This window comes from Mesoplodon densirostris, chromosome 12 (assembly GCF_025265405.1).
Source record: "Mesoplodon densirostris isolate mMesDen1 chromosome 12, mMesDen1 primary haplotype, whole genome shotgun sequence".
NCBI lineage: Eukaryota > Metazoa > Chordata > Mammalia > Artiodactyla > Ziphiidae > Mesoplodon > Mesoplodon densirostris.
In genome coordinates this window covers 64652460-64674995 of record NC_082672.1, presented here as the reverse complement: position 1 = coordinate 64674995, position 22536 = coordinate 64652460, and the positions used below count along the sequence as shown (strand labels likewise).

At 33.5% G+C, this 22536-nt stretch overlaps 1 protein-coding gene across 9 annotated transcripts in view; it reads right to left on the bottom strand.

The window, feature by feature from the left end:
• EPHA7 (EPH receptor A7) overlaps positions 1-22536 on the bottom strand; it is a 165187-nt gene that overhangs the window by 123727 nt on the left and 18924 nt on the right. For 2 of the 9 annotated variants that reach the window (XM_060115329.1, XM_060115330.1), the window contains exon 4: positions 13604-13638. The exons of the other annotated variants lie outside the window; for them this stretch is intronic. In XM_060115329.1, coding sequence (XP_059971312.1) covers positions 13604-13638 — 35 coding nt within the window. The remainder of the gene's footprint in view (positions 1-13603; positions 13639-22536) is intronic. 9 annotated transcript variants of the gene reach the window in all.

Sequence of the window (22536 nt, the reverse complement as noted above, 5' to 3'; positions counted from 1 at the left end):
ATTTTTTTTTGTTATAACTATAAGGGGGTGGTGATGTTACTGGCATCTAGTAGGCAGACATCAGAGATGTTGCTAAATCTCCTACAGGGCTCTCCAAAACAGAGGATTATCTAGCACAAAACATCAATAGTGCTGCTGTTGAGAAACCTTGTTTCACTACAAACAGGTATCTGTCAGTTTCACTCTGAGTCTTAGGCATCTCCGTGTTAATGAAGCTCTGTCCTAACTAGGCAAAATAAAGAAAGGATCATGGTTAGATTTTTTTCCCCATATTTATACAAAAATAGTACATAATTTTGTTGCAAATGTTAGTTTTATCTTTCATAAACTTAATTTTTCTTCAAAGTTCTCCAGCTAAAGCTCTAGATGATTTGCTTAGAAATTAACCTCATTTGAAACTTCTGTTAAAAAAAAAGTTTTTAAAAAACTAAAAAAAGTGCTATATAGATTGCAGTTGACAGAACTATTGTTATTATCACTATGTATCTCTTCGATCATATCAGTGCCCCTATTTCAAATTTCCAGCTACATATAAGTGTCTCCACTTATAAAGCCTACCCAAACCTAAAATTCAAAAGGGAAAAACAAAACAAAACAAATCAAACCCTGAACTTGTCATTCCTTCAGTAGCAGGAAACTTGGAGTTTCTACTTTCTGCTACTCCTCTTATCAAGTTAATTTCTGTCTGTTATTCTTTTGACACTCTGATCACAGCAACCCTGTGTCAAATGTTTATCATGGTACATCTTGTTTACTGCACTATCTTGCTGTGTAGTCATTCACTTATTCATTCATTCAACAAATATTTTCAATACTTCTTATGTACTGTTTATGCGAAGAACAGCAGACATTGTGGGAAGAAAGACAGACAAATCCCTGCCCACACAGAGCTCTCAGTCCAGCAGAAGACCAATAATTAAAAAAGCAATTCTCACAAATCATGATGTGTTCAGAAAGGGGATCACTGTAGGAACAGAGATAAGTGACAGTTCTTCTGGTGTAACTGAAACCTGCAGACTCAGGAAGAAATATTCAAAGGAGCGTGGAAAGAGATTATTCACAAGGAAAGAAAGAGCAGAGAGGGAAAAGATGATGGCACATTTGAGGCAATGACAGAATGTCAATGGGCTGAAACGTAGAATACAAGTGGAAGAGAAGCAAGAGGTGAAGCTGGAAAAAAGAAGCAGGGGTAAGAGTTAAGAATTATTATTTTATTCTAAGAGGAATAGAAAGCCATTGAAGAATTTTAAGAAGAGAGTGTTCTGTCAAGGCTCGCACTTAGAAAGATCACTCTAACTACACTGGATTAGCAGGAAGCATAAAAACAGAACAGAGAGAAGGCTGCTGCAGTAAAACAGGTGAAGGGTAGCGGTGGTCGGTAAGAGGATGCACGAGTTTGTTTATAGAGACCTGGACATTCAGTAGATCTTTGGGAGGTAGAATCAAGAGATTTTTACTAGATAGTCCCCATTCTCTACACTTACACTTTCCAACTGTCTAGCACATGCCAGCAGATTCAGTATTAAAATGTTGGAAATTAAAATTCAATTTGATTTATAAGAGGTAAAAGGGTCCTCACGACATCATATGAGATAAGTAGGCAAGCAAATCTCCCTCATTGGACAGGAGATGAAAGTGAAGGCTCAGAGACATTAAGTGACATGCAAATTTATAATGTTACTAAAGAGTAAAAGTGGGCTTAGAACACAGCCATCAGTTTCTGAATCCAGTTCTGTTTCTAGTAGAGTGTTTTTCCTGGATCTAGACCTCTGCCAAAGTCGTGTGCTGCTTGGTGTATACTACTCATTCTGTCATATGATTACTGTCAAGTATAATTTTCTAATCATTTCATTAGTGTATATGTATATCCACTAACCATTACAAACAGAAATGAAAATAAGAGCATAAACTCTTATTATATTGAACATAACTGGATGAATAAAATCATAAATAGACATCTATATTAGTATAAGTAATATGGGAAGACGATATCTATTAGCATTGTCCAGGCTAAAATTATGTTTCACATGGGTTGGCTGGCATGATTGGAGCATAAATATTTAATGAATTATAAAAATCAAATTTTCCTTCATCCAAGTTCACCCTATACGCACATTAACTTCGGAGAAGCAAAAAACATTGAATTGCCTCTTTCTCCAAAACATGCTCTTTCTTTCCATTTAGTTGCATTTGACAAGTAATCCTATAAGATGCTCTACATTTTCAGCCCTAAATTTAACTCCAAAAACTATAATTAGTCAATTTCTATCATGAAATACGAAGACTTGAGTCATAGTTTAATAACTTAATGTTAGGGCATTATAATTGCTTTTCTTAGTGGATATAACTACCGGTTACACATATATAAATTTTACTTTGGATATGGTAGGCAATAATAGCCTTATATTTTAAAAAATCTAAAAGATAAAAGAATACATTTTAAAAAGTGATTATTTTAGAAACATATAAAATGTGTGAAAAGGAGGAAGTCAACCACTTTATATGGAAGGTGACTATATTATTTATCATCCAAACCAGGACCTTTTCAAGAGTGAAAGGGGAGCTATTAATAACAACAGAATGAGTGTCACCTTAATCACTAGAATGAGATGACAACAAAGGGAAATGGCCTTTCTAAGAGTTCCTGAAATTACAATGATGAGACACTCAGTAAAATTCACTTTTGTATGCAACAAAAATAACTAAATAACCTAGACATACATCAAGGTTCTGAAATATGGAGATTCTGGAAATTATAACAGTCAGCCCCTCTACCAATATTTTTTATTTTATTTTATTTTTTAAAGAAATTCTATGTTTTATTTTTTTTAATTTTATTTTATATCTACCAATATTTTTAGAAGTGAGTTAGAATCAATATATTTCACAATAACAACCTGCTTAAAACTGAGTTTAAAACTGTAAGAAGTTTTTGTTGCTGTTTATGTTTAACCTTCCTGCACACTAACTATAGCACCCTTGTTTAGTACTAAGAACCTGAATATGTTGCCACAGTCACCAAAGAGATTTCAAGCTCCAATAACATTTTTAAAATCTATTATTATTTCCACTTAAATCTTTTCAATCTATAAGAACAGTACCCAATTAACCTTGAAAAGCAAAGCTTAGTTGCCAAACTAATCAAACCCTATTATACCTTCTCATAATTCTTGAACTTCAGTTCCAAACTGTCACAGGAGAAAGCAAATATTTTGGTAGGAGCAAAGAAAAATACTTTAACTCAAACGATTAAGGTGTGAGCTATGAACAATAACCACTTACAATATATAATACAAAAGCAATATGCTACCACAAAAACATTCCTCCACAGATACTAGACATTTTAATCCATCTCTGCAAAGAACAGGAGGTATTAAAGAGTTGAAACAGAAATTGAATTTTTAAAGATGGTTGGAGAAAGAAATATCCATTAGTAAGCAGCATTCTCACTGGGATTGCATTTCTTGAATATTCTCCGTCAAGGAGATTAGAATATCAGTTTTTACACTTTAGTCCGGGAAAGTGATAGTCTGAAATTGGAGCTGCTAAAAACAGGTAGGTACTGTGAAATTCAAGGAAATGTTACACCAAGAAGCTAAAGGAACGAAAAAAGGATAAAATTCTCTTTATCCTTACAAAATTGGCACATTATTCCAAGTGAGGTAACAGGCAGAACCTCACAGCAGATTAAAAGGAATTTGAGGACAAATGTTTCATTCAGTAGGCCTTTCTATATAGCAGATAACTTTCCACCCAGTAAAGAAAAGCCTTGTCTTTTATTAACTCCATTTGAAGGTTTGTGTTACTATATAAAACCCCTCTTTTTTCACTTATTCCTGAATGTATTGGCAAGTACTGCTACATCATTCATACTTATAAAATTCAACGTGGCAGGTGGTCCTTAATTTTTCACTGTGACTATTAAAAGCTCTGTGGAAGGTGACTGTCTTGTTTCCATTTGATTTTCATGTGTTTTGGTTAATATTAGAGCATTGCCTCCTGAACATTTTCAGATCATCCTCTTAAATATAATGAAATCCTTTTTAGCAAAAACACATAGCCGATTTTTCTGAAAATTTTTACTGTTCTAGTCACAGGTATATTCATTTCAAAGGATCATATTTATTACTTACAAATTCATCTACTTTCAATGCTTCATGCATAACTGTCCTTGACAACAAAATTACAAATTGAAAAGATTCTAAGGTGATAAATTTTAAGTTAAAAGTAAAATAAGCAATAAAACAAGTTATTATTTTAAGTTATTAGATAGTTAAATGATACATATCTCATTTTCACAAGTCGAGAACTGAACATAAATGGTGGGGAACACAGGTAAGACCTAATACAATATGCCTTTAAAAGATCATATTGTGTTTTACTACCTTCTCTGAAACAAACTAAAGATTTTTATTTTAGAAAATCCTTTTCATTTCAAAATATGTCCTTAAAAAGTAGGACCTTTCAGTCTGATTTATTTTGTAGGGCAAATAAAGCTGCTTCTTTTGGTATTGTGATTATTAACACATGTATTTAGTAATTCTAACAACTGGTTAATTAATAAACATTAGCAAATTAATTACAAATTAAATTGAATTAATCACAAATTAAATCACCAATTAAAAAGCTTAGAAACTTTATATCAAAGGTTGTTGGAACCAATGAGCTAATAAGTCAGGAGAAAAGATAATGACATTCTGGAATTCTGAGAGAGGGTACTCTGTACCCCTTCCCCCTCCCCTCTCCCCATCCCTGTCCTTTTTCCTTATACCCTGTGATCCTCTCATCCCAATTCTTCTGCTCCATCTTTTGGAGAGATAAACTGATAGCACTTCTCCATCTGTCAACAACCACAGCCATACTTAAGCCATCATCATCAAACAGAATTTTTTCACTTCCCAGTCACTAACTCTGATATTTCCCACTTTGATCTCAGCCTTGAATCTTCTTCATTCCCTACATTAATCCTGCTTTCTATGTTCTTCTCCTTCAAGGACCCTAGACAATCATTTCCCACTGCATTTGGAAACATTGTACCAAACATTCCTAAGATTACACGAAAAGGATTTATCTTAAAGTCAGCTTTGCACATTCGATCAATCAAATAAGTTTAGGAAACTTTGGATAGAAAAAGCCTTTAATGCCAACCTCTCAAAGCTTTTGTCTCATATCATTAACTATCCAGCAGAGAATAAGAACCCTTTTAATGTGGACCATCCAAGTAACTAAATAGATAAACTTTTATCCATTCCTCTAACAAGCTTACTTTGTCTTGGTTTTCTTTTCTGGACAACAGCCATTTTCTCACTTGAACATTCATTCCTTGGCTCACGTGAATTTGGTTTCTGCCCTCACAACTATCTAGATGATGGAATGAGACGTTACTTATCCCCATATGGTTCTTCCTGAAAAACTCTCCCACTGGGATTTAATCTAGCTTGTCTTCCCAGCTTTTGCTACTACTACTACTATTTTCACAAACATCTCTGACAAAGTCATAGCTTATCTAAGTCATTTGCAAGAGGCTTCTAACACTGCATGCAGCCACCATCCACAGCCACATTCATTTTAAGGCAGAAGCCCAGGCTACCTGGTTTTCTGACCTGACCAAGGATGAGACTTTACAAAACTGGGTATTGGAAAATTATACTTTCCTGCTTTGTCCATTGTACCCAAAGTCTTTATCCAATTTTAACAGGCTGGCATTAAGAGTACTCAATCTCACTGGCCCATCATTTGATGAGAGAGCCTCATTGCCTACTGCCTTAAAGCTTTTAGGTAATTCCCATCAACTTACATACTATCTTTAGCTAAACTAAAGATTTACCAAATTTACTAAATTTACCAAGCACTTATTTGTTCCTGGGATGTCACTCAGTAATACATATACATTACACGATTTAGTATTAATAATAATATCAGCTATCATTCAGATTCCATGGATTCTACCATGAATCCATAATTTAAGACGAGGAAACAGATTATGTGAGATTAAGTAACATGTGCAAGTTCACAACTAGTAAGTAGTAGAGTAAGAATTTGACTCCAAAGCTCTTTCTCTTTACCAATGAAATGTAGCATCTTAGGCAATAATATATTTTTCATAAAGAATATAACAAATATTCTGGGATTTCAGGAGAGAAGAGATTCATTTTGACCATGAAAATCAGAGAGGGCTACCTGGAGGAGTTAACACTTGAGCTTCTGAAGGATACACAATATATACAATATATACATATTTTACGGTGGATGTGGAGGAAAAGGAGTATCAGGAAAGTGAAACAAGCACAATAGAAAACACTGAAACCAAAAATTAAGGACTGCATTTAGAAACTATTGACAAAGGAAGTTAGTTTGACTGAAGTGAAGTGGGCTTAAACAAGACAGTAGTAAAAGATAAGCTCAAAACTCTAATGTCATGTGTCACCCTTAACATCTTGTTCCTTTTCTGAGCATTAGTTTTATTTCCTAATGTGTCCCTAACACACCCCTTCCTTCCCATTTTCAGTAACAGGGTCTTCATTCAGAGAGTTTTTTCTAGTCACTCCAAAAGGTGTTGCTTTTGGTTTCTCTCATCTCTAATCCAGTCTTCAACTTCCCTTCAAGTTATCACCACAGCACAACTTTGATTATATACCCTACTTAAAAATTTGTGATGATTTCTCCATAACTACAAACGTAGTACAAATTCCTTAGTACAACATAGAAAGTCCCCCGAGACTCAATCCAACTTATCTTCTATTTTCCTAGCTTTATCACTATAATCTTTTTCACACACACCCCAGCTATCTGATCAACAAATATGACCTGCAGTTTCATACGCGCCCCACCTTTGTTCATCATGTTCACGGTGCCTGGAAGTGCCTTTATATGATTTCACATCTGTCTATTAAAAATCAATGTACATACCATCTCCTAAAAGCCTTTATTTTAATAAAGTTGAAATTTATTTTCTCACTTAATTAGAATTTATATATAATTTACCATTTTCTGACTTATGTTGTAACTAGTTATTTAAACCTTCATACTTTGATGAAAATAGAAAGTTTACCTATGGTACACAGAGTAGATACTCAGTACAGATTTTTGTTTGTTTGTTTTTCTGGCTTGTTTTTTCAACTAATGGATGGGGAGATAATTTGGGAGGAAATTGTCAGGCAGGACGAAAATTTTCCTGATGTAAGTCTTAGGCTGGGCAACAGCTGCTGAGATGGGAAAACGCAAGCTGTGGGCAGCCTTTTCCATCTACTCTACAAATCAAGTTTCCTGGTGCTGCAGAAGCTTCTAAGATTGGGATCCTGACATGATATGTATCTCCTAAACATCTGAGTGGAGAAGGCTGATCTACCAAAAAATATATAGGACTATGCAGAGATAGAGGCCACAAGTTTATATATCTTTAAAAAAAACTCTTATAAATTATACTCTATCATATGATTCCCAGATAATTTATCTCCCTAAAATATTTTCTGTAGTCTAATATGAAAATTAGTGAGGCATCCTTAAAATAGACCTACTGAATGGCATGAAAATTAAAAACTGTATTTTTTGCTTGAACTAAGAAACCCAGAAATTTTGGATATGATATCAGACAATCAAAGATTAGTTGCTGGCTTCCCTGGTGGCTCAGTGGTTGAGAGTTCGCCTGCCCACGGGTTCATGCCCTGGTCTGGGAGGATCCCACATGCCGCAGAGCGACTGGGCCCGTGAGCCATGGTCACTGAGCCTGTGCGTCTGGAGCCTGTGCTCCGCAACGGGAGAGGCCACAACAGTGAGAGACCCGTGTGCCGCAAAAAAAAAAAAAAAAAAAAAAATTAGTTGCAGTACAAATACAAATGTATGTGTAATATGCAGAATATGGCAAGATTCAACTTGCTATTGAAAATTATTGTTACAGTGTGTTTACTTCCTTTTAGTAGTTAAATTTATAATTAATTTGGTTTCCTTTTTGGAATTAATATGCAGTTATATATCAATTTCTTCCTTACACAAAAAGACACATTTACTTTTGGGGAATTAATACATAAAACCTACTAGAACTCATGCTACCCATTTGCACCTTATTCTATAAGTGATAGTTAATGCCACAAAACAATGCAATTGACTGTAAATGTATAATAGCTTATTAGTAACAGCTACAGCTCAAGGACTAGTAATCTATAAGAGTAAAATATACATGTGTGTATTGTATATATATATATGTATGTGTATATGTATACACAGATATATACATGTGAGAGAGAGTGATAGGGAGGCAGAGATAGTTTTATGTATTTTATATATACAGTGTGCTTAAATAATCTACTCTGTGTCACCCAGTAATCAGAAGGGAATCATAAAAGTTAAACACTTCATAACTTTTTAAACCCCCAAAAGTCTGTTTTCCTTCTACATTTAATGGTGATGCATTTACTAAATTGGTCTAGATTGTATTTTTTAATACTAAAATATTTCTGAAAATAAGGGACCCCATATTTATTAACTAGAATGGTGTCCCATATTTTTAAACAACAATCAAAAAAGTATTTGCACTGCACATGTTAATGAGAGTGAAAAACAAGGCAAGGATGGGCTAATTTTGTCAAGTTTTACTTCCTCGCTCCTTTTTTTCTTTGTAAAATTACAGATAGACAGATTACATAGATAGATTGATAAATGCATACATATATAAGTATATGTACACATATATTCATATATACACACACATACATATATACATACATAGTAACACATGATCAATGCAGGAAACATAAAGAACATAGAATAATCCAAAGAAAACCAAATATAACCTATATCTCCACCGGCCGCAGACGATCCATGTTAGCAACTTCGTGTATACCTTTCCAGTCTCTCCTAACAATGATGTCACACTACTCTGCTCACTGCTCTTTTACTTAACCTAATATTGTGAACACTTTCCCATATAAACATTATAATTCAATGACATGATTTGAGACTCTAGATGATATCTCAACTTGGGGATATTTCATAATAGCCTGCAACTCCTATTCTTGGACATTTAGGTTGGTATTTCCTTTTCAAGAGTCAAAGGTCTTTTTCTTGCTTTGGAGGAGAATCCTTGTTATCAACCAAAATTACTTGTTGGCACCACTGAATATTGTATATGATATGTAATCTTTGTGCCCTGCAGTACAGAAATTAACTAAATAACTTCATTTCTATGTGTAAGCCTTCAGGTAGGATGCTAGTTGTGAAGAATATAGGGAAATGCCATTATTCTGCAGTAACCTATAATCTAATGGGGAGCATACAATAAAGGTGATGCACATTGAAATCCTGCCTGACCAGTATGGCTATGGATTTGTGAGGAAGGGGGCAGGGAGGAGAGTGGAGAATGATAAGATTAGAAAAGTCTTCCAAAAAGAGATGGCAATCTAGGCAGAAAATTACAATATATGACAATCAGAAGGAGAAATTCAATATTTAGGATACCTCAAATTATTCATTATAGATGAGTAATGGGCAAAAAGATATGCAGAGGCAAGTTAAAAGGATTTTGAATAAGATGTTAAAGAATAACTTGGAAACTACGTGAGGCAATTATACCTTTTGAAGGAAGTTGTGGCATGACTGAATTTGTATTTTAAAAAAATGACTCTGGAGGGTAAGTAGAAAAATACTGACAGGGAGTAAGACCAAATGCGAACAAATAAATTAAGAGGCTACTGATATTCTCTAAGGTAGCTATGGAAAGAACTTAAACTAAGATAGTGGCATTAAGATGGGGAAAAATCGATTGGATAGATCAGAGAGATTTTATGGCAGTAGAATCAATAAGACTTCTGGATCATTCCCAGACCCATTTACCAAAATAGAAACACAGACAGAAATTCTTAGAAAAATAACAACTGTGGCTAAACATGTATGGATTGCTTACCATGTGTTAGTGTGCTAAATGCTTTATGAGCATCACCTCATTTTATGCATATTTATTGTCCACTTTCCTTGTGTGTTTTATGTATATTAAATCATTTGGTCCACACACCATCTCTTGAAATAAGATAGTGTTAGTATTTCCCTATCTGAATGTAGGAGACCAAGTTCTTAAGAGATTAACTATCCTGCCCATTCATACAGCTAGCTGGTGTTGGTTTCTGGACTGGCACCTCTATGTATCTTTAGTCTAGAAGAGATATTTTTAAGCCATTATTTAATTAATAGGGTTATGCTGCCATTCTGAAAGACGTCTCAAAATGTCTCTGAAAATGAAATAGTTATTCACTCAGTTACAAAGGATGCACAACAATAAGGATGCATTAAGCTCCTCTTCAGAAGGAAAACATGTAAAACAATAATAGAACAAAGGCTGGAAGATGTGGGTTAGAATATCAGTCTGAAAAATTATGAACTGACATTAAAGTGAATACTATTAGTATTCAGTTTCTTTCTTCATTAAATAAAAATCATTCTTCTTTAAGTAAAAACTCACTTTAAACAAGTATTATTTTATTAGATTCTATGAGTCCATAGCACTATTCAAAAAATAAAATTGGGGCCAGAGAAGGAACAACTCTTTCTTATGGAATAAAACAAACTACCAAATGTAAAAGAAATAAGAAAATTAAAAAACTGACATTTTGCAACTACCAATGTAATAAATGGTTCCACTTGCCATTATCAATGGATGATAAAACACTGGATGAAAGATTGTCAAGGAATTAGAAAATTATAGTGTCTCCAAGTGTTACTGCATAGATGGCTGATTAATCACAAAAGGAAAACAGGCTACTACAGTAGAAGGATATGGTATACATAACCTGAATCAAGTCATCAAACAGCATCACAAATAAGGGGACAATGTGACATGATGTGATGCAATGGAAAATAAACCAAAACAACTATATTGTATCCTTACCCAAAAATTTAACTCGAATCTAATAATGAGGAGATAGCCAGGCAAATATAGAATGTGGCATTATTCTAAAGGTAATGGGTCTGGAGTCTTAAAAAAAAAACTGTCAGTAAAATGAAAAAAAAAAAAGTGTTGAGGGAAAGTTCCAGATTAAAGAGAAAAAAAAGAAATATGACAACCAAACATATATGAGACCCTTAATTGAATCACGGATTTAAAAAAATTAAGGTATAAAGAACAGTTTGAGGCAACTGGGAAATTGGCACATGTACTATTTACCAGATAAACTTTTAAATAAATGTTAAATTTGGGAGGTTTGAAATGTAGCAGAATGCCTTTGTTTTGGAGAAATATTTTAAAGTATATTAACTTCTTATACTTAGAAGTTAAGCATAATGATGACAGCAACTTATTTTCAAATGGTTCAGTCCCCCAAAAAACTTACACACACACACAGACACTCAGATAGGGGTGGGGAGGGGAAAACAAATACAAATGTGGCAGTATTTTAAAAATTGGAGAGATTGAAAACCATTAGGGTGTGCATCATACTATTCTTTCTTTTACCATTGGTTAGGCATTTTCAAAAGAAAAATATTATAAGGTAGAAATTAAAGGAGATAAATATTCACTGCTGGATTGTTAACTTTATTAATTTTGAGTGTTTTTGGCAATCTATAAACTCATGTAAGTTTATCTCTGCCTAACAAATTTATCAGTTATCTATAAACAGAAAGCACTCAAGAAATTGAGTTATTTGTAGTGAGGTGGATGGATCTAGAACCTGTCATACAGAGTGAAGTAAGGCAGAAAGAGAAAAGCAAATACCATATGCTAACACATATATATGGAATCTAAAAAAAAATGCTTCTGAAGCACCTAGGGGCAGGACAGGAATAAAGACACACATGTAGAGAATGGACTTGAGGACACGGGGAAGAGGAAGGGGAAGCTGGGACGAAGTGAGAGAGTGGCATGGACATATATACACTACCAAATGTAAAACAGATAGCAGTGGGAAGAGCTGCATAGCACAGGGAGATCAGCTCCGTGCTTTGAGACCACTTAGAGGGGTGGGGTAGGGAGGGTGAGAGGGAGAAGCAAAAAGGAGGGGATATGGGGATATCTATCTATCTATCTATCTATCTATATACATACAGCTGATTCACTTTGTTATAAAGCATAAACTAACACAACATTGTAAAGCAATTATACTCCAATAAAGATGTAAAAAAAAATTAAAAATGAAGAAAAATAAATAAATAAATGGGAAAAAAAGAAATACTTGTTGAACTAAACTGAATTGGTTTTATAGTCCAAACATCTTTCCCCAGCCGTCCTTTTAGTACTGAATTCCTGTTAATGCCAATATTTTTCTTTTGTTTGATCTTCTACTCTCCAGGCAGTACTGAAGAATCTCTAATCCCCTTTATATTCCTGTCAGTTTCATTTTCCTCAATAAAATTAAATTTTGGCAATAATTTAAATTGTCAACACTTATTTAAATCTAGTCTACTAGTACTTGTAGCCTTACTATGAGTATATTCTAATGAAAGCAATCCCTCTGGAACTTTATGCTATATACTAGCCCTCCAGAGGTTCAAACAGATGCCAAAACATGCACCTCTACCTTGAGAGCAAGAAAGGTCATTATAGGTGTAAAAATGTGAATGGAAACTTCAGCATCATCTTCACTTGATAAGCTACAAACATACCACTGTCCAAGAAATAAACAAAAACAGACAACTGATAATAGAGAAAAAAAACTAGAAAACATTTCAGAATATTCAAATGGTGTAAAATAATTATATGGTGTTACCAAGAAGAAAACATAGCACCTTGACCTCCTCATGTCAACGTTTATGTCTTGGTTGAACAAGTCAGAGGAAGGTCTAAGGGAAGTAGCATGAATAGGGAAAAACTCAAGGAATAATTTCTCAGTCACAAAGGAAAAGATGTAGATGAGAAAGGATTTACTGCAAACCCTGTTGACCTGGGAAACCTATCTATATATTTATGAATATATTTATGTCATTATAAACTATCCATATTATATTTATGGTTATAAATAAATAACAGAAGGAAAGGAAGAAGGATGGGTGGAAGAAATGAAGGAAGAAGATGGTTAGTTATTTAGTTAACTAGTTAAAAGATAAGGACAATGGAATAAAATAATCTACTTTTCTAACCTACTACTTCCTCATTAAACTTCCAGCTACTTAAAAACAGAATAAAAATTAAACCCTTCATGGTTAAGGAGACAGAAAATCGAACACAAAAAAATCTAAGAACTGAATTGTAGTTGGATTTCACTCATTATAATGTTTATACTTTGAAGCATTATCAGTCAGCATTAGACACAATTTTCTTAAATATAAAATGGCACAAGCTAAAAATTTTTTTAAATGTACATGTTACAATCTAAATTTCTATAAATTATATAGGAGTCTCCCGCTCTTCAGAAGAAAGCAATTTTTACACTCAATTCCTTCCATCTCAGGATTCTTTTACAACTGTCAAAAAAAAAAAAAAAAAAAGCCACAGCTATGCTGACAAAGCAGTGCAAAGTCCAATCTACACATAACTTCAGAGACCTGCAGGTATAGAGAGTGAAAATCACCCACTTTTCCTGACAGCAAACATAGGTCAATCTTCTCCAGAAATCCTTGACCCCTATAGCACAATAAGAATCAGAAGAAAAATCAACCATGCCATCAAAGGGATAGTTACCTTTTCCGCTGCTGCGTGTCCTTTTGCCTGGTTGCCTCAATAAGAAAAGATGGGAAATATCAGACCAGGTATTGGAACTGCCTGTTTATTTTTCCCCCCAGATTGACACAAAGGAAAAAACAACTTCCATAGCTCTCAGAGATGTCACTATTCCTGTGATGAGTCTCCAACTGAGTATACTACAAATAACCCGTCCCATTGTTTTCCTTCATTTTTTAAACAGGAAGAATAAACAAACAGCATTTAAAACTGAATACTATCCATTTACCTGATTACTCCATAAATTGTTCCTTGAAGATAAAAAAAGAAACATTTAATATATATTAACACAGCATATAAAATTAATACCATGGAAAAGACTGACTTTGGGGGAGGGGGGATTTTGAATCCAGAGTAATTTCTTTCTTATTGAAAAACATAAGTATGTCAAGCCTGTCCTTTACACAGTAAAGCACCATTTATTATTTTAAAACAATAGACATAATGCCTATTTATTTATATATATATATGTGTGTGTGTGTGTGTGTGTGTGTATATATATATATATATATATATATATATATATATATACACATATATATATATATTTCCCAGGTGAGGTCCTAAAGCATAAAATGTAAAATTAAGAACTAATTTACTTGAAATATATTTCAATATTTCCTGGAAAATAAATAGAAACAAAAATTTTATTGGGAATTATTGCTTAACACTTAAGCAAACATACTTATTAAATAAATTATAGCAATCCTTAGAGAAAATCATGAAATTAATACTAGTTGGATAAAATATCTCATTTCATTTAATAATAATATATGGCAATAAATATAATCAACTCTGGAAAAGGTTGCCTTGATTCTACAGTTTGAGTGAATGTAAAGATCTTTGAAACTCATTTTAAGACCTGCTCTAGCAAATTATAAATCATACTGAAGTAGTGTGATTTTTTTAGGCATCTTTAATAACCCTCTATGGCATCTTTTCTCAAACCACAGTGCTCAACTATTACAGCTTTCTGACGGGAAACCAGGGATCCCAATTATTTCAGGTTTTGTTTGGATCCTAAAAATCTGAAATACAAATCAGTATTGTATGTGAATATGCTACCTAGTATAATGTTGAGTGATGTAGCTCCATCAATGACTGTTAAATTAGTACAGGAAAGACATTTAGTACCTTCTTTGTCTCAGTTTCCAATTCAAACAATGCCTCTAAGAATCAGCCAAGCAGTCCTGTGAGATGACACCGCGAGTTCAAATGATTCAACAAGGAATCGTTTTGGAAAGTTACCAGAAGTCTTTATGATACCATAATACACTGATCCGTGTATAAAAAACCCTCTACTGAGCTAGCAGGATGGAACTGAATTGAACTTTGTAAACTCTCAGGGCAAAGGGGCTGAGACTTACTTTGCAGCACGAAATGACACTTTGGTTTCTAAACTTCAGTGTTACTAATCCAATCTGACTTCTACAGATCATAAAGTACAATTGGCCTTTTCAACGTAGATTCAAACACCTGGCTAAATCCATTAAACAGTGATTCCATGAGGCAAAATGTACTGGCTTTTACCAAGTTCGCCCTTACTTTCTTCTCTTATGAAAATTCCTTGAAGGACATTTCTGAAGAAATCAAGAAAATCTATAACAAACTAATGTAGAAAGTTTAAGCAAAATTATATTTGTACTCCAGAGAGCTTTTCACAAATTTTTATAGATTGCTTCCGACAAACATATCCAGAATAGGAGGCTCCTGTCATTTCTGGAGTAAGTGTGTATGTATTTACAGCCCCTGGATTTATCTTAAAGACCCTTAGTACAAACAAATTCAATTCAAAATATATGAAAATCAGCTCAGTTTAGCCCACTCCCTAACTCTAACCCCTAACCCACCCCCGACCCCCCAACACAGCTAACAACAAAACTTCTGAAGCTACTCTTTGTCAGAGCACTGCTTTGAAAATAATTGTCACTGACCAAATTTACCATCTATATGTGCAGCTATCACATATCATTCATAAACAAGCTACAACTCTTAATACTTGTATTTTATATGTACATCATTGTTGAATCCCGCAGAAGATAAACAACTGATTGCAGAGAAAGAGTTGTCCTAACTCAGTGAAGTTACTCTCAACACGGGTATTTTCTCTTTGGTCTTTCATTTTACTTACAAGGGTGCTTAGATTCAGATAAATGTGGGGAAAAAGAAATAAGAATTGACTAAACACATGTTTAGTGTCTTTGTGTGATTAGATTCAAGAAACTGCCAGGAGAAAACTTTGTGTATGATGTCATCTGATTTTAGTTACTTGTCAAAAAAGAAGAAAAAAATACCTTACTGATCAGATGCTATCTTTTTAAGTTTGGTAGAACAAAAAACATGTTCACTCCTTTAATAAGTACAAATAAACAAGACTGATGAGGTGAACAAAAATCAATACACAGATCCCAGATATTTTACAACTGTTTATTTTCAGTTCAAACATGATTGAAGTCAATTAGATGCAGATCTGTCCTGGTGATTCTCATGAAATCCATGTCAGATAAATCACCTTCCATGGAACTCTGAAAATTCAACACCATGCTTTAACTCATCTTTCCCTTAAATCCTTGAATTCTGCACATTCTTTAAAATTATTGCTTTATATTTATCACAGCTATTTTTTCAGCTTTTTAGTGGTATTGTTTTATTTACAAAGCACACTGCCTACATAATATTATTGATGTAATGGATATTTATGAGCACTGGTACATTTTAGCCCTCACTTTTGTGAGAATTTTTTTTAAGTACCATGAAAAATCTTTCAAAATGAGAAGTGCACAAAATGCTATTTAAATATAATCCTCAGTAAGCATAATATATGAACATCTTGATTTATAGACTAAGAAAAGACTATTAGGTTGTAACAAATATTGCTAACTCAAAAGAAAAGAGGTTTTAGACAATGCTTTAGAAATGATAAACAAAATATAGCCATTTTGTCTTGCCGTACTATAATGAGACCAGTCCATTTTTTACAGTCATGAAGACATATATTCTACTTCATCATGTTTTGAATGTGAACTACTAACTAAGAATTCTCTTTGAAATTTTATCTTTTATTAGTGAAAACTGGGTCTTCTCTTTCTGTGACTAGGTACTGTATCAGAAACTAAAGTAAGCCCTATAAGAGTTTGTTCTGCAGCACAGTGAATATCTGCATGTAAAATTTCATGACATGTAAGTGAAAATAATACAAAGGTAAATCAGTGTCAAAATGGCAAATCTGTGGCTACTGTGAAAATCAACTAAAAATACGGAGTGGTTAAGGGATATACATTTGTTTACTTGACCAAAAAGCACGCACACACACACACACACACACACTGTCCATCATTCACTTTTTGAAGTGTCAGATAACATTATTTCTTAAGTGACACACAGGGCTTCATTTGCTATGCATAGGGTCAGTGAATATTAGCTTCATTTACACTTGGCTGAGAATCGGTTGATGTCAACAGTAGAGGCTTAGTTCCTGCACTGAACAGGGTTAGAATCTGACAGAAAGCTGCCACTGCAGAAGATGGATGATCTTCCTTTGCTGACCTTGCTCCCCTAAAGTGTCATAGTTTGGGTCTCTTTCTAGCTCTACAACAAAAGACCCTCTCTGAGCTTCCCAGTAGCCTTCAGTTTTATTGGTGCTAACAGGTCCAGACATTCTCATCGATTAGATTCTCTACCTTTTAAGCACAAGAGCTTGCCCTTTTTGGCTAGCTAAACCTTGGCACAGATGTCTTTTTTTGTAATTGCACCTCTGCTGTCTAGTGGAAAGGATGCAGTCAGACAGGCAAACTTCATGTCAGCACAGAAAGTGCTGAACTATTTATCTCTGTTTCCCAAAGTCATTTTAATGTAAGTGATATGGCATTTGTCGGAAGAAATTAACCCTTAGATAATCTCATAGTATACTTCTAAACGGAAAATCAAAATCTTCTGTCATTTTGTTGACTAACTAGTATGTAATATGTTATGCAGAACTATTCAGTCGGTAGGAAAAAAAGGGCTTCCCAGTCATTTTATATAAGCAGTTATTGACAACCATATTTTAGAACAAATGTAGCTGAAAATATTCTACATAATTTTCAGAACTCTATTTTGCCTTCTACCAGTGGTTGACACTGTGAAATATGTCCTTCCCTGACTAAAAAATACATAAAAATATTTGATACCTAACAAAGATGCTATACGATGTAATAAATTACATGTTTCTTTGAGATCCTGCCTGTGAGCTATTTTAATATGTTGGAGATTTGTTATTGATATTTGAATAATTTGAAAGAAATTACCTTACCTCAAATTCAAATGTTCAAAACATATATGATAAATGATGAAAAGTTCTTACAAGCAGATTTACATGCAACACATTTTATGAAAAATAACTATTTTGAGTATGTATGGATTTATAATTCAGAGGCTCTAAAATATTATTATACATAACTGTCAACATTATTCCATGCAAAATATAATTTAACATATTTGCATATCTGGAATTGTACAGTTAGTTAATATATATATATATATGTATATATATATATATATATATATATAATATACCAATCTCAGTACTAAAAGAGAAAACTTAAAATAAAAGAAAATTTCACAAAAATGAAGATAAGGATGTACCAATTCAAACTCAAGTTAACCCTTCTGTGAAATTGCAGACAAAATATAATAATCATTTTCCCATACTTTGAAATAAAAACTTAATTCTGCATATTATTTTTTAGTGTTAGTGCTTTCACTCAAGTGGAGAAAATAAATTATACTTAAAAATAACCATCAATTAAAATCTCTGCAGCCAAACATTTTGTTCTAAATGTATTATTAACAACTATCACTATAGGAAGTATACTTATTAGGGTGAGGAATTGATTTTAAAATGTATAAGCTGATAGGTATTCAAGGGGAAATTCAAGAACACAATTCCCTTTTATTTTTAATATCATATACATGGTACATCAATGACTCTAAACTTTTATTCTCTTAAGTAAATAGTATCTCCTCCCCAAAATTCCAATAATTTCAGGTATGCATATGCAAAGAAACTATCAATTTTTATTTATTAATTTCTCTTTCTATAAGACAGACTGAACAAAATCAAAATTATTCCTCCAAGATGTGAGCCAGAAGCACCAGGAACCTGAATTATTTTTAAAATCAAATCAGTTATTACTCTTATTTTATAATGATGGTGCTAAAAATCTAAAATTAATTTTAAAAATCAAATGATCTCTGGATACTAGGCAATGTTTTTTTAAAAAATAAATAAAAATACTAACAGGATTCCTCATGCTCAGTCTGGGTTTTATATTGAACTGACTTAAACAGTCTGTCTATGCAGATTCTCGGGACCATGTCCATCAATCAATGTCAGCATTCTATCAGACTCCACTCTGACAGCAAGTGATGGTCAGTTATCTGTTGACATTAATGAATAATAAATAACCATGCCCTTTCAATTTATGTGAATAAAATGTATACTATTTTCAGTGTAGATTAGCCTATATGCAAAAGCAGACTTGGTTCTTGCATCTCATCTATTAGGAAATGGTTAAAAAAAAAAGTGGCTGCAATAAAAGATGTGCTTAATGTGATCTCTGGTATACATTACTGTTTTGTCTTTTGACAAATCAACCCTGTCTCAACTTGTATCATATGGGCTTAAATGAGCTGTATTCACAGGCTCCTGAATATTTATGCCGTCTTTTACAGACCCAACACGTAGTTTGTTGTCTCCACAATAGAGTATTATAGGACAGAAAATCCTTAAAAAACCAAAGATCAGAAGTTGTGTCAGTATCCTAACCTTGCTCCTCTTTTGTTATTCACACTTAATCTGCCTTCCTGGCAGGAAAAACTATTTAAATTATTACTACACACTCCTTTGTTGTTAAGTCTCCATCTCTCTCTCTCAGATTTAAACATACCATAACAGAAACTGTTACAGCTTTTTGAAAAAAATAAGGATTGAGAACTTTTAAGTGATTAGGCATTCATATACACATCTTGACTGAGTTCCTTTTGGGTACTGTCAGTGGTAATTCTAGAATTAGATACTCACAGTCTAAATGTTACAAGAGGGACTATAACCTTCAACATTGATCAAAGTGTGGTTTATGTTCTTAACTAAACAAGTTAGGATACAAATTGTGAAAATTTTGCCATATATTATGATTTGTGGTTTTAATTTTTAATTTACCACTTTACCTTTCCATTATGAAACTACTTCTCTGGTCAATAGTAAAAGCTTATTTGCAAATAATTAACATCATCAGTGACAGAAGAGGTAAAAACTAGATTTCCTGTTACACCTAATTAAGAATTCTACCAGCAGGACTTCCCTGGTGGTCCAGTGGTTAAGAATCCACCTTCCAATGCAGGGGACATGGGTTTGATCCCTGGTCTGGGAAGATCTCACATGCCACGGGGCAACTAAGCCATCGTGCCACAACTACAGAGCCCACGCACCGCAACTAGAAAGAAGCCCACACGCCACAGCGAAAGATCCTGCATGCCACAACAAAGATCCCATGTGCTGCAACTAAGACCTGACACAGCCAAAAAATAAAATAAAATAAATAAATATATTAAAAAAAGAAGAATTCTACCGGCAATGTGAAAGGATGGATAGTAGTTCAAAACAGAAAGATATACCAGCATTAGACCAAAACTTTGCAATGAAAACAAGTAAAGAGTTATTAATAAGGTTCAAGCTTTTTACTAACTGACTATTAATATGCATAATACTGAGTTATATAGAATTACTGTCATGTCAGAAAGGCAAAAGGGCAAAACGTTGCCAGCTCTATTATATTTCATCAATAAAGACACAGAGTAGGGAAGGAAGATGTACTGTCACTATTTTAGTCCACTTAATAGATGGGACAGTATGTTCTAAAAAGTTTTAAACTTGGGAATACTGTAGAATTTTCTGAAGGGTAAATGAAAAGCTATTGCCAAGTCTATACCACTATAGGAAATGATGCAGGGGGGAAAAAGAAAAGAAGAAACCAGAGGGAGCTGGGATGGGAAAGAACATCCACTTTACCATGTTGAAGGATGAATGAAGTATATTAGAAAGAAGGGTGACTACACATACAGTGATGGCCTGGTGCATAATCATGAAAATCAATGAGACGGCTGTCCGAATTTGAAGTGAGTAGCAATGTCATCATATTGGAAAGATTTACAAAGGGGTAAAATGATCAAACATTATGTTCAACCTTGAAAAACACAGTGCTCAAGTACATAAGGTTTGTGCAGAATAAACATTAGACACAGCAAGAAGCATGGCCCAAAGAGCAAATTTTTAAAAAGTTCCGATCAGGTTTTTCTTGCAAACTAAAATACTGAGCCACACGTTTCCCCAGTTTCAGATCACAAGCTGAATGTCTAAGCTTAGCATGTGTTAATTTTAGAGGTCAGTTTGAGAAACAGATTTTACTGAAGTCTGACTGTCCCTCTGTCCTTGAAAAGACTGAAAAGCTGAAGTCTGTAGGTTTCTCAGAGGGAGAACTAGACGGAAACTGCAAAGTTAAACAGCAGAGTTTCTGCTCCCTCCCAAATCCTAGGTTTCTGATAATGTAAAAGGTGTTCGCTGTTCTCATTTTAAAACACATTTACCTGCAATAGTCACAATATCCAAAACACGCTAATTGCAAAAATTTACCTTCTTAGGATTTGGTAAAATACTACAAGAATTGAAAGTAAGTAAAAAAAAATGAAATTTATCTTCACTTATAGTAGAGGAAATGTAAACAATCTACTTGAAAATAAGGAAGCAAAAATCTGTTTATAAATTGTTTGCTTTATGAAGCAAAATTTAAAGACATTACTGAGCTTTATTTTGTTTTGTTTTTTCTTTTTAAAATATGCAATAATCTAAGAATATCCTGAATGAGTATTCCGCCTCTTTATAATTGTCACCTGAGATTTCCACAGAGAAAAAAAATCTTAACTATTCTGCACTTATAAATTAAGAGATTAGTGCACAGCAATTTAGCAATCTAAAAATGGATCAATGAGAACAATAAACTTAATTTTTTGTTCCATTGTGTTCACTTGCATGTTTTCATTTTGGTGGGAGTAGAGGTGGACAGTATGTCTGTGTGTGTACCTATATTTGTATGTGTGCGTATGTGTATATACATACATGTGTGTATATGTATATGTATTGTGTGTGTGTGATGTTGAAGTGGAAAGAAAACAGGAAACAGTTAAGTTCTGATTTTATTTTGGGATCTGTCATAAATAAACTGTTAGAACTATAAATGAGGTCCTTAGTTGTCCCATTTATTACAAGCCCCCCCCCAAGACCTTATAATTTATCTTCGACAAAATTTAAGGTACACTCAACCTTCAAGAATTTATGATTCTAATTGTCTAGGAAGAGATTATACCCTCAAGGAGTATAAGAATGTCCACAGAACATTTATGTTATAATGAATTTATACATTTGAGTGGGTAAGATGCATATCACATCTCTTTTCAAGGATAAAACTACTTTACTGGAAAATGTCAACTAAAATAGGAACACTAGGTAGTATAATTATTTCAACTTTTAAAAATAGAAGATATAAAGAAACACTTTTTGAAATCATCAAGTTTACTTATTTATCCTATCTACTAGTTTAATTTAATGTCATTAATTAATGTCATAAGAAAGTTAATGCCATTAAGTGTCATTGCCTATATGGCAACTGGTTTAGCTAAAATAATAAACTACTATTAAAATAAACATAGAATATATGTATCATTGGAAAACATAGATTAGTATAGTGAACTTACTAATAATTTATTTTTGTCAGAATTAACTTTTGTTATATCTAGTGATTCTTTAGATATATTCTACATCTTTCTGCTCCCACCCTTAATCTCTCTCTTTTAGAAAGAAT